Raw genomic sequence first — 12,795 nt, 5'->3', positions numbered from 1 at the left:
ATTTAACCTTTATTTTAAAATATATATTGCAAAATTTTAAAAGAGATAATGACAAAAAAATTAGAATGATTGAAAGGATATTTATAATTATATTATTTATTCAACCTGTTTAACAAATCTTTTAAAATTTTAATAAAAAAATAATATATAGTAATTTTTGGTGAATTTGAAATATATATATTTTTTCAATTCATGTCTTATATGTTTAAAAAATAATAAAATAAAGTGTCAATATTAAAGCATAATAAATATATAATATTTTAATTTATATTTATAACATAATTATTACAATATATTAGATATATAAATAGATATTTATATAATTTATTTGATATTTATGTAAATATATATATATATATATATATTTTTTTTTTCCAAATAAAATTAAATATTAATAGATTTATTGCACGTGCATTGCATAGATCTACCCACTAATTTATTTCAATTTGATTGTTGTCTTATAATATTAATGTAACATTAATATATATTTTTATTATATCCTTAATTATTATTAATATATTTTTTAATTTTTGTAGAAATTCAAAAAAATGAAAAATATATTTTTTTTGAGGGAAAAAAAAATTAAAAAGTTATATAATTTATTTATGAAATCAACATATGAATTATATTTCTTAACCCCATTAGAATACCTTAAACTTACAAAATGCAACAAAGGATGTATTGTCTAATTCATAATGTTTACAAACTTCATCAATTAAATTGATAATAATCTGCCTCCCAATTTTATTTTATAATAATCTTGCCCTATTTAAGCATACAATATTTGTTAAAATCATCAAATAAACCCACGGCCCCCATTAAACAAGGAGCATTGTTTGCAATTTGTAGTTTGTAATTTTAAACACGAGGATCTTTCAATTTTGAATGTTTGAAAACAACAAACGTGCGTGTGCGTGTCTTGTTCTATTTAGTTTGCATGTGAATCTGATATCACGACATAAAAGCGCGCTCCAATTCAAATTGTGTTTTCTCTCATTTCCTCTTCCCTCTCACACCACCCACCAGATCCACCCACAAACCCTAATCCACCAAAACCAAAACCCTCACTTTCAATTTTCTTCTTCATTAACTCAAACACTAACCTTTGACTTAACGTATGAACGAGGATTGCAATTCTGGAACAGCGTCGCTGTTGACCTCCCCTTCCAATTCCAAGGTCGCTCTTCACTCTTTTACACGCTTCTTCGATTCTCGTTTTTTAAATTCTAAATCTTTTCTTGCTTCGTGTTTCTTTCAGATCGTCGGAGAGAAGCGTGGCAGTACTCACGCGGGACTCAACGCTCGAAAACGGGTCAAGATGAAGGATCTTGACTCCGTTGTTCACTCCGCCGGTAATTTAATGTTTCTGCCAAACTACGTCGTTTTAAGTTTTTCAAAAGCATTCATTTTTCTTCAAAGAATTCAGCTTTTCATCTAGGATTTGTTTTTCTTCTTTTTTGTAAATATCTCATTTTTTTTAATTGTATTTTATTTTATTTATTTCTTTCGTAGAAGAGACCATTACCAATCTCTCATGCTTTTCTTTTAGCCTCAATTATAATTCACGATTGCAATTATTATTGTTCAGAAACTAATAGCCGTTATTCGGAGTTTAAAAACGACAAAGAAAACAGTGTTCAGTGGTCGTTGGGTGCCTCGGATGCTATACAAGAAGGGAAAACGGGGTTGCCGGAGGAGTTTAATTTTGCGGCTAGACCTTTGGATCTTAACACCGAAGCGTGCAAAATTGGAGGGTGTGTTGAGACTTTCGCGAGAGAATCGGTGTCCGTGAAGCAAGAGAAAGACCATGGTGGGAATTTAGTAGTTTCAAGGGGAATTAACGTGGATCTGAATGCAGAAGATGTTACTAGCTCTGTGAATTTGGAGCCGGCGAATTTGTCTAAAGGGCGCAATTCTTTTAAGTCGAAGGATGTGTCTGAGAGTGGGAGCTGTTTGGGGCCTTCGGAAGAGAAAGATCCGATGACAAAATGGCAGCAGATGAAGGAATATGGCTTTTGGTCGCCCTCTCGTGCCGGCATTCCGAAGCCGAAGCAACGTGGGAGGAAGAGTAAGAATGAAATTATGAAGAAAAAGATGGAGCTTGCAAAAAGGGAACAGGTTAGCCGGTTTACAAAGATTGCTGCTCCAAGTGGGCTGCTGAATGAGTTGAACCCTGGAATTATAAATCATGTGAGGAATAGAAAACAGGTGCTCTCCATTATTGAGGCTCTTGTAAGGTCTGAAAAGCATGAAAGTAGCAGTGCAGGGAGCAAACAAGCAGCTCATCGAATACATGGAAATGTAGAAGTTAGTAAGAGGGATCAAGAAAATGTGGCTGATGTGGGTGAGAATCAGCTTGCCTTTGCTCATGTGGAAGGGACCCTTCATAGTTCTTCAGGGAATAGACAGGCAAGAAAGTTTCCTGTGACAATGAATGATTCTTCTTCCTTGATATTGGAGGGTAAAGTTTGTGGTCGTGACGCGGGTACAGTAGAGAAAGGTTGTCTTAAAAGTTGCATGACACAGTCAACGAATGTTGTAGAGCATGATGGTTTGGCTCTGAAATTGTCATCTGAAACGAGGGCGTCAATGAGTTCTACAACTTTGTCAAATGAAGAATCATCAAATGTCACAATGGTTTCATCTCTTTCCCTTAAAGGCTCGTAACCATTTCCCTCATGCCTATGCTTTATTTATTTATTTTTTTTCAGTTTTAGTTGTTTTTCTCCTTTTATGATTGTCTTTAAAGCATTTCACGTAATGCATAGCTGGACGGAAGGGATCAATTCTTTTATTCTCTTTGGAGTTTGAAATCTAGCAATTAACTGATGTGTTTGGGAATTAATTTTTTACACTACACTGTTGTAGATATGGTGCATTTGGTATGATACGAAGTTGTTCAGTCAGTGTATCACACTTTCATCTTATCAAATCTTAATCGGATGGATTGGGATACTAAAGAAAAATTGCCTTAAGATAGGTGCTTCTTTGAGTCTTTGCTGATATGGTTGCTTCTATTTTTTCAGCTGCTACTGTTGCTTCTCAATGGTTGGAGCTTCTACATCAAGACATCAAAGGTCGTCTTTCAGGTAATGCCATATTTACTTCGTTTGGCCTGGTTTTTTTAGGGAAATTGCTTACATGTGATTTTCGTACTTTTTTCTACATTTCCCAGCCTTGCGTCGTAGTAGGAGGAGAGTTCGTTCTGTAATCACTACTGAGTTGCCTTTCCTTTTATCAAAGGAATTTGCAAATAACCAAGATTATGATCCTCACAATATGAAAATGACTGCGGGACTTCCTGCTAGCAAAATAGCAGATTTGCATCGTGCAAGATGGACTGCTTTGTTTGATCATATGGATGAAGCACTTTCAGAAGAGGAAAAACAACTTGTGAGTGCAGAAACACAACATTTTATTTTAATAGTCTTAAGGCTTATTTTATAATTTTTAGGTCAGGAAATTGCTATAATATAAGAGAAATTATAGGTGGTGGGATAGGGGTACATACAAGAAAGTAAGGTAGTGGTTCGTTTGTTTTCTATTTATGTTTTAAGTTAGCAAGTTTTCAATAGGAATTATAAAATGCTGCCATGTTTTTCATTATGTTTGTTGTTGTAAGGTTTAATGAAGGAAATGATGAAAACATTTTCTTGTTCTCACTATTTACCTTACAAAACTTCACAAAAATAGAAGGAAAACTAGATAGCATTTCTGTCATTATTAATGAGAGAACATGTTCACTAAAATGGAAACAAAAATTAAAAATAATAAGCCTAAATACTTAAAAATTGCAAAAGTATCAGTGGCCAACATATATTTGATATGAATGTGTCCAATATGTATTGATAAGTATTAAAAAAGTATCCATTATTTCCTTTTTTTCAAATTACCCAATATGACTATAATGCAACTAAGACCAATGTTATCAAAAGTGGCTCAGACTGGTTGTTTGAATCGGTCTGACCCAAATCCGATGATATAACCAGTTCAAGTTGGTTGATGGATCCAAAATGTTGTATAAATGGTGTGGCTGTGTCAATTTTCATATTAAATTGAACTATTGAAGTCACGACTGGCTTCTATAACTAGATTGGGTCACGCATATATTAAAAAGGATTGAAATGAAAGCCACCATCTTGCTAGCCATTACAATATCATATAGACATAGAATGCTCCCCCTTTTAGCATCATCCAATGTTGTTGAATAACGATTATAATGTCATTATAACCATATGGCAGGGCGGTTTTAGGCCTCATCGCCATCCGCCATATGGCAATTTGTGGTGCCGCCCCACCATTTCCGCCATGGTGAGCGCCATAGTTTTTATGGTTCTCATGACGTTAAGATGCACATGGCGGTCACAACATGTTTAGGGTTTAGGGAGTCAATTTTGGGCTTTGACCCAGGCCCATTTGAGTGCCCCTTTAGGATTTTGGGGTTTGAGAGCCACCCACACAAATTGCGACAGCCAACCAAATGCATGACACACGACCTCGAATTCATCTTTGGTGACGTTCCTTCACCTTAGCTCACCACTCATTGGTCACCTTTTTGGTCAGCGACCTGAACCATGATGGCCCAACACTCCGACAAGCAACCACAAAAGTGAATGACACTCATAAGACGTGCGTACTGAACGTCAAAACCATCCTCGGTCACCTTCGTTCACCGTCACCCACCATTCCCTAGTCACCTTTCTGGTTGACGACTTGAATTGTGGTGGCCCAACACTCTGACGAGCAACTCCGACAAGCATAACCAAAACTTAAAATTTGAACAATTTTTTGTTTTTAATCCTCCTTCCTTTAGTTTTTCTTACTCCTTTCTTAATATATGTCCGTTGTTGCATCTACAACAACATTTTTTTTATCCTAATTCTTCTACCAGATGGGTCAATTTAAATTCTTATTTTGTTCTAAATTCCAAGACTAACATTGAATTCCTATTTTATTATTGTTCTTATCCTTATTTTTTGGACAATGTCTAGCAATCCTCCTTAAAGTCAAACATCCTCAAACTATGTCAAGAGAACAAATATAGGATGGAAACATTGTCATCCTATCAAAGAGAATGATACCAATTAAATTATTTGTAAGTATTGTCAAAAAATCATGAAAGGAGGAATTACAAGATGAAAGCAACATCTAATGGGAAAGAAGGAAAATGTAGCACCTTGTCAAAGTTGTCCCAAGGAGGTTAGAGATGAGTTGTTGGCACTTGAGAAAAATAAGAAGATGAAAGAAAGTGAGGCATGCCAAAGAGTAATGGAAGATGTGACGCTTGACGGTGAAGATTATACATTGGAGGGAGATTTTAGAAAACTAGAAGCTGAAACACTTGGCGCCAATGAGAGTAAGAAGGTTGCTATGAAAAAGGGTCCTATTGACCTTTTTTGTAAACGACCAAAAATAGCAATGAAGCTATAGCAAGGGTCCACCAATATATAGCCCAGTTTTGGTATCAAGTTCGATTATCATTTAACATGGTTAAATTGGAGAGCTTCCATGACATGGTTGCAGCTATTGAGTCTTTTGGACTATATTTGTGACCTCCATCTTATCATGAGATAAGAGTTCCACTTCTCCAAAAGGAGGTGAAGTATACCGATAATTTGATAAAGAGTCAAAACAACAATGAGCTAGTTTTGGATGTTCTATTGTGTCAGATGCTTGGACGAAAAAGAAAAAAAGATGCATAATTACTTTTTTGGTGAATTCTTTTGTAGGGACATGTTTATCAAATTTGTTGATGGTTCTAATTTTGTGAAAACTGGAGATAAGTTATTGGAGTTACTTGATCTATTGTAGAGGAGATCGGAGAGGAAAAAGTTGTCCAAGTCATCACAAACAACAGAAGTAACTATGTTTTTGCTGGAAGGATGTTGGAGGAAAAAAACCCAAAATTTGTTGGACTCCATGTGCAGCACATTGCATAGATTTAATGTTGGAGGACATTGGAAAGCTTCCTAATATTAAGAAGACAATTCAATGGATAATCTTTCTTGTTTGGATTTATTTATAGCCATTCAAACACTTTAAGTTTGTTAAGATCTTATACAAACAAAAGGGAGCTAGTGAGGCATGCAGTGACTCAATTTGCAACCTCTTTTCTTTCCTTGGAAAGGATCCACAAAAAAAAAATCAAATTTAAGAAAGATGTTTGTTTCTGATGAGTGGAATTCAAACAAGTTGTCAAAGGAAGTAAAAGGAAGAGAAGCAAGTAAAACTGTATTAATGCCTTCTTTTTGGAGGAATGTGGTGTATATACTTAAAGTCATGGTTCCTCTTGTGAATCTACTTAGGCTTGTTGATAGTGAGAGAAAGCCAACTATGGGCTATATATATGAAGCTATGGATACGACAAAGGAATATTTTATGAAGTCTTTTAATAACAATGAGGCCAAATATAAAGTAGTGTTTGAAATTGTTGATAGAAGATAAAATGTTCAGCTTCATCATTCATTACATTCGGCTGGTCATTTTTTGAATCTAGAGTTGTTTTATGACAACCCTCAAATAGAATTTGATAGTGAGATTATAACGGGCTTATATGCATGCATCAATAGGTTGGTGGGAGATTTACAAGTAGAGCATAAAATCATGTTGGAGCTACATACTTATAAAGTTGCAGGAGAAATGTTTGGGAGTGATGTTGCTATATCAATGAGGAAAAAGGTTTCATCGGGTAGAAACAAAACCTTAAATAATTTTAAACTTCTATTCTACTATTTGCTTAAGTGTTTAACAAACTTTCTTTGGCTTTGTAGCTCAATGGTGGAGATCATATGGTTCATCAACCCCCAATTTACAACTAGCTATAAAGATATTAGGCTTGACTTGTAAATTATTTTGTTGTGAACATATTGGAGTGTCTTTGAGCAAATAATTAATTTTCTTTTTAAGAGTCAATAATTAATTCCAAATTTTCTTATAATATTTGTTTAATTATTTAACTTAATGTTACAAATTCATATTAATAGGAAGAATAGGCTTAAGTATAAAAAATTACATGACTTGCACTATGTCAAGTATAATCAAGCACTCGAGCGAAGATCCAACTTTAAGGATGAAGTTGATCTCATTAGCCTTATTGATACTGATGAATGTAATGAATGGCTTGTTGGAAAGATGGATGGGGATTATGATGATGAAGCTCAAGATGAGAGAGTTTTTGATGGAGATGATCCACTTACTTAGGGAGATGTTTATAGGGCTTTAGGGGTTGGAGAGCCTATAATATATACTAGGCATAAAAGGAAGCATCCTCCAAGTGTGGAAGGAGCATCATCTCAAAACGTTTCTAAAAGGGGCAAAGGAGGGCCTTCAACTAGGAAAGGAAAAATGATTCAAGTTGTTGAAGAAGATTCAGAAGACATTAGTAAGGTGTTAGAGGAAGAATTGCCAAATATTAATTTTGACAATTCAGAAGGAGAAGCTGAAGGCTATGCTAGCTTTCAATGAGGAAAATAATTACATTGAGAAAGAGGAGGAGAATTATGAGGATGAGGAAAATTAGATTAGCAAAATGTGTCTTGCACTCTTGTTGTCTTTCTACTCTTTTTGTTGTGTTTTAATTTAATCAATTTCAATTATGTTTATGACTTAATGAATTATGGATTTATGGTATTATTGTCATGATATTTAACTATTTTAGTAGATATTTTGTTGTTCTTAATTTAGTTTTGCTGTTGGTTATTTAGTTTTTTGCTTTTTTTGTGTGTATATATATATTGTTTTTTTTTGTCCGTTATGGTGTCCGCCATAGACCGTCATGGTGTCCGTCATATGTTTATAAAGGATTTTTGGCTCACCACTATAAACCGTTATCCATTATCAATAACTTTGACATCATCACTGTCCCCTTGCCAAAATCAAAGCTTCATTCTTGTGCCTTTGCTGCCATAGTAGTCAATAGTGGGCTATAGTGGAGTAGCGAAGCAGAGCAGTCTTAGGCCACTATGGGGTTCAAATAGAACAGAGCAATTTTCATTAACAGCCATTGTGACTAGCAGCTGCAATAGTGGCTTTTCACGTACTATAACAGCACCACCGTGATACAGGCTTCAAGAACCCTTTTTACCCTTGAAAGTTGAAACAACTATCCCTAGGATTGTTTTTGGGGGGAAATTGTGATTTCTCCCCCATTTTCTAATGCAGGTTTTTGCTTCAGAAATACAATAGGATTTGCAACCCCTTTTTCTTCACACTTTACAAGACTTCTATTTCTCATTTTCTGTCCTTTCCTCTTTAAAGTTCCCAGTTCAGATTCATTTTTTTTTCTAAATATAATTTGGTTGATTTCTGGAAAATTTTCAAGTCATGCTTGATGTTGGTTTTTTCCTTTGACAAAATGAGTAAGATGCCTTTGACTATTTGTGTTGAATTTTATTTTTATTATCTTCTTATGGGTTTGTTTCTGTTGACAGAATATTGCTGTTTATGGGTTTAATACCTTTTTCTATTTTTAGCTGCTGTAGTGCAATCAAAACTTTAGTGTGAATCTATTTACACATTGAGAGCTTATTTAGTTGCCAGATTTTGATGCCCTTCCGGATAAGGGATGCTTTGGAGTTTGTCTTGCAGAAAATTACATTTATGCAATATATTGACTTCCTTTGCTGCAAACAGCAGATAATATAACTATATATCTTTGTTGGAGAGGGGTAGGGGGGTATATTTGAACTTTTTGAGCAATTAGAATCAGAATTAGGACTAGTACTGTTGATTATAAATTTTTAGCTTAGCCTTTGATCTTTTTGTAGTGATTTAGTTAAGATACCAGCAAGTCTCTTGTTTGCTGGTAAGTGACATCAAATTAATGTGTTTTTCTAGTATTATTATGTAGAGAACTTTTTCCCTACCATTTGCCTGTTGCAAGAGATAAATAAACTTAAAATGATTGAAAAATTGAATCTCCCTTGTCTTTTGTTTGATATTATGGTTATATTGTGTTGTGTATGTCCTATTTTTACTTGCATTAAATTAATTGTTTTTCTTCATTGATGCTTTCTTGCAAATAAACGTGAAGAACAAATGCTCAGGATCATTAAATTTTAACTGGTTGACATGATTGGTAATGGTAGCCTATGCTATTTGCGGATATAATTATGGGCATTAACATATACATATACATATATATACATACATGTAGACCAAGGTTGTCACTAAGGTTATATGGCGGCAGCAAGGACCTTTAAGTGCTATACTGCCATGGCAGACACACACACACACATATATATATATATATATATATATATATAATATGATGCAAAAACAGAAAAATTACAAACACATATTAAAACCAACAATATAACAATCTAAAATTCATGGCATTCATAATCTAGTAATAGTCATCATAAAAAGACAAAAATTCCTAACCAACAAAAGGATTAAATAGTCATCAAAACAAAGAAACAATGCAAAAGAAACAGCAAAACACGGAGGGAGAAGGTGCAGAATTGCGCGCAGAGGGAGAAGCAACAGAGTAGAATTTCGCGCGGAGGGAGAAGGAGAGAATCGCATGCAGAGGGAGAAGAAGCGGAGCAAAATTGTGCGCAGAGGGAGAAGAAGCGGAGCAGAATCGCGCGCGCAGTGGTAGTCGCATCAAAGGCAGCGATAGTGGTAGAACTCATCGGAGGAGGCGCGCCGTTAACGTTGCATGGAGGAGGCAATGTTTCAGAACTTTAGGATTAGGGTTTTGCTGCAAACCTATTCAGGAAAATGGAAAAAATGGAAAGCTCAAACCCAAAAAAGAAACCCGGGCCCAAACCCGGAAAAAAGGAAAAAAAAAACCCAAAACGGTTGCCATGACTGCCATAAACTGCCACGTAGTTACCACCATAACGGCTGCCATATGCAAAATGGTGGACCCGTGCCATGTAGAGGCCAAACGGCCATAACAGAAAGCGGCCGCCACCGTCGTCATATCGCTATGGTGCCGTTATGGTGCTGCCATAACTGCCATTTAACAACACTGATGTATACACACATATACATATGTTTATATACATATACATATATATGTATATATAGATATACATATATATGTATACTGTTCAAGTGTGGTAGACATTGATAATTGCTGACTTTTAGCAATTAGCATTATATCTCTAATTATGTGTATAGTGCAGCAATTCCTTATGAATTGTTGTTTCTAATTTGGGAATAGCTAATGGAGATCAATTTGTATTTAACTATAGATAGTTTTTTCTATCTTAATTGTTTACTAATTTAGCTTTCACTTTGGCTTTCATGTTTTGATATGTATTTTTCTGTTTTTTATATATAAGGTATTTATGTTATGGTAGTGGTTCTTAATTTGAATAATGAACTAGTTAATTTGTGCTATGATTTTTTGGTAAATTTTAGCTATAATTTTTTTTTTTTTTTTAATTTTGAAGTGTAAAATTTAGAGGTTATGAATTTCTTATTTTATTTAGTTTTTAATAAATAATAGTTTGTGGTTCAACAGGTGACTCTTTGCCAAGTGACCCATATCTTAATTGAGTTGATGACTGGTCCGAAAAGTATCAACTATTAACTATTTTTTTAAAAATTATTTGATATGGCTACATTCACTTCAGCAACTCAGAATATGGCTTCATTTCAAGTAGATATGTAGTATCTTTTGCTTAGTTTCTCTTACCCTTATTTTTTTGTCCTTTTCGCTGTAAGTTGTTCCAAGTCATGTAGCAAAAAGGAGCCCCATAGTGAACGACAAGCCTGATAGAAAATCTGTCGTCCTTGTTATTTTCTCTTCCACTTTAACCATTCACCATAAGCTACCTTCAAACCTTCCTGCAAACAATCTATTGCAAGTAGACATCTGCAGTGGCGTTTGCTACTGCAAGCACCGTATTCCGTGAGCTGCTGTGTTGGGTGACCATTCTGAGTTGTTGGTTCTTGAGAAAAGTGCAGCTGCTATCAGGATTTATAGAAACAAACTAATACACTTTAATAATGCTGTTTGAAATAGTCAACCATTTTTGTAGGAATGGTTGAGAAATGCAAAAGGCATAGTTTTATATTCAGTTATTGTTGCAGTAAGATTATTGGAATTTTGAAAATTCGTTAGTAATGGCAGCCATAATTGTGGCTGTGGGCTGTAATTTAAAATTCTTGCTGAAGGAATATATTATCTTGAGACCATATCTGCTATGCTTGGGGTCCTGTGTACTTGTAATAGTAATTATCATAAACTGTCTCATCATTTCAAGAAATGGTGGATACTAGACATGTCCATGGTGAATACCTAGGAAGATGCAAAGTTACTGGGAAAGACGTTTGTGCTTTTTATTTCATCTAAATTTGAACTTTTGCATGTTCATGATTTCAGGAATGTTGGTTGAATCAAGTAAAAGAAAAACAATTGTTATGTGACCAGGGCATACAACATGTAAACTGGAGCACGGCCTTTGGTTTACAACAGCCGGGAAATTCTGTTAACAACTCCAGGTAAATGTGTTAATTGCCTGTCACAAAATTATGTATTATCAATGTTGGGGACTTGATAATTTTGGTTAGGTTTGACATCAAAGTCATCAAACTAGGAAGTGTCGGTATTTGGAATTGTAGAGATAAAGTCAATTTAATTTATTGCTAGCCATCTATTTACATTATAAATTAATAAGTATCTAATTTATTGTGTTAGTAGCTCAATACATGCATTCACAGTAATAGAAACTGAGTGGATGACTCATTAATAAATTTTTAATAAATTAAAAATGTAAATAGACATTCTCAATTAATGTATTTAAAAGTAGACTTATGTTTCTAATAAATAAGATCAAAATAATCCTCCCATTTGTTTCTTATATACCAATGAAGTAATATTTGTTAGGTTTAGAAGCATTCTACTTAAACCTTTTCCTGTCTGAATTTTTGTCCGTATTAACCTTGGACATGCATTATAAATTGCCTAGAATTTCTACCAATGTTTAACGGTCACAAATTTGACAATTTTGCTATTCTATAATGTGTGCAGAGCATCGGTATTTGATAGCTCGGAGAAAGAGTTAGCGGTGAATGCAGCTGCTGCTTCCATATATTCAACATGTAATTTTCTATTGTCAGATAGCTAACTTGTATTTGAGGCTGAGTTCATCTAATTATCTCAGATATTTATTTTTTCTTTTATCCATCCTTAATTAATGACTAGCGATTGCTAGTAATTATCATGGGCACGTAGAAAACCTAAAGTCTAGGCCACCATGAAGGCGACTGTTGATTATTTGCTATGTTTGTAACATTAGTTGTGGAATATAATTTATTCTTGCTTTCTTTTGCCGCCAACATAGTAAATTTGATTTTAGCTAGATATCATTACTGACTACTATTTTCATTAATGATCAATACATCCTCAAGAGCTTTGTAATTTGAGATTAAACATAATTAGTAGTGTTCATTAATGATGTCATAATGAACATCTTGTTCGTTCAAAAGATTTATTTTTTGAGGAACATATTTCATTAATGAAATCCAGTCTTTTGACAAAATTAATGTTATCAAAATTGGATATGGGTTCGATTAAGGTATTGAGCTAATTGGTCATTAGTCGTTTAAAAGATTTATTTTTGAGGTACATATTTCATTAATGGCCTCGAGTGTTTTGACAAAATTACTATTATCAAAACTAGACTAGTGATCAATTGGATTATAGCATTTCGTAAGTGAGTTATTAGTTGAATGGTATAAACCAATATGTTATTAAATACAATTTCATATTAACTATAAAGTATAAAAATTAATTGTCACATATATACGAATGTGACTTGTTTAACTATAAAGTATAAA

The 12,795-nt window shown here is 34.0% G+C and overlaps 1 protein-coding gene across 1 annotated transcript; it reads left to right on the top strand.

Moving 5' to 3' along the window:
* Positions 1-877: 877 nt before the first annotated feature.
* LOC109791972 (cation-transporting ATPase) lies at positions 878-12,294 on the top strand. The gene is made up of 7 exons (XM_083063420.1): positions 878-1,177; positions 1,259-1,352; positions 1,589-2,659; positions 3,027-3,089; positions 3,176-3,393; positions 11,339-11,457; positions 11,987-12,294. The coding sequence occupies exons 1-7, from the start codon at positions 1,118-1,120 to the stop codon at positions 12,081-12,083; spliced, it is 1,722 nt and encodes a 573-aa protein (XP_082919546.1). The 5' UTR covers positions 878-1,117; the 3' UTR covers positions 12,084-12,294.
* Positions 12,295-12,795: the final 501 nt, after the last annotated feature.

The sequence above is a fragment of the Cajanus cajan genome, chromosome 9, assembly GCF_000230855.2.
Source record: "Cajanus cajan strain Asha chromosome 9, NIPB_CcT2T_4, whole genome shotgun sequence".
Taxonomy (NCBI): Eukaryota; Viridiplantae; Streptophyta; class Magnoliopsida; order Fabales; family Fabaceae; genus Cajanus; species Cajanus cajan.
This window is presented reverse-complemented; position numbering and strand designations above follow the sequence as displayed.

Excerpts from the sequence above, each read along its gene's own strand:
- LOC109791972 (XM_083063420.1), top strand. The coding sequence starts at position 1,118 with ATGAACGAGGATTGCAATTCTGGAACAGCGTCGCTGTTGACCTCCCCT. Across the intron at positions 3,090-3,175 it reads CATCAAAGGTCGTCTTTCAG|CCTTGCGTCGTAGTAGGAGG; the intron begins GTAATGCCATAT and ends TACATTTCCCAG. Across the intron at positions 11,458-11,986 it reads AATTCTGTTAACAACTCCAG|AGCATCGGTATTTGATAGCT; the intron begins GTAAATGTGTTA and ends TAATGTGTGCAG.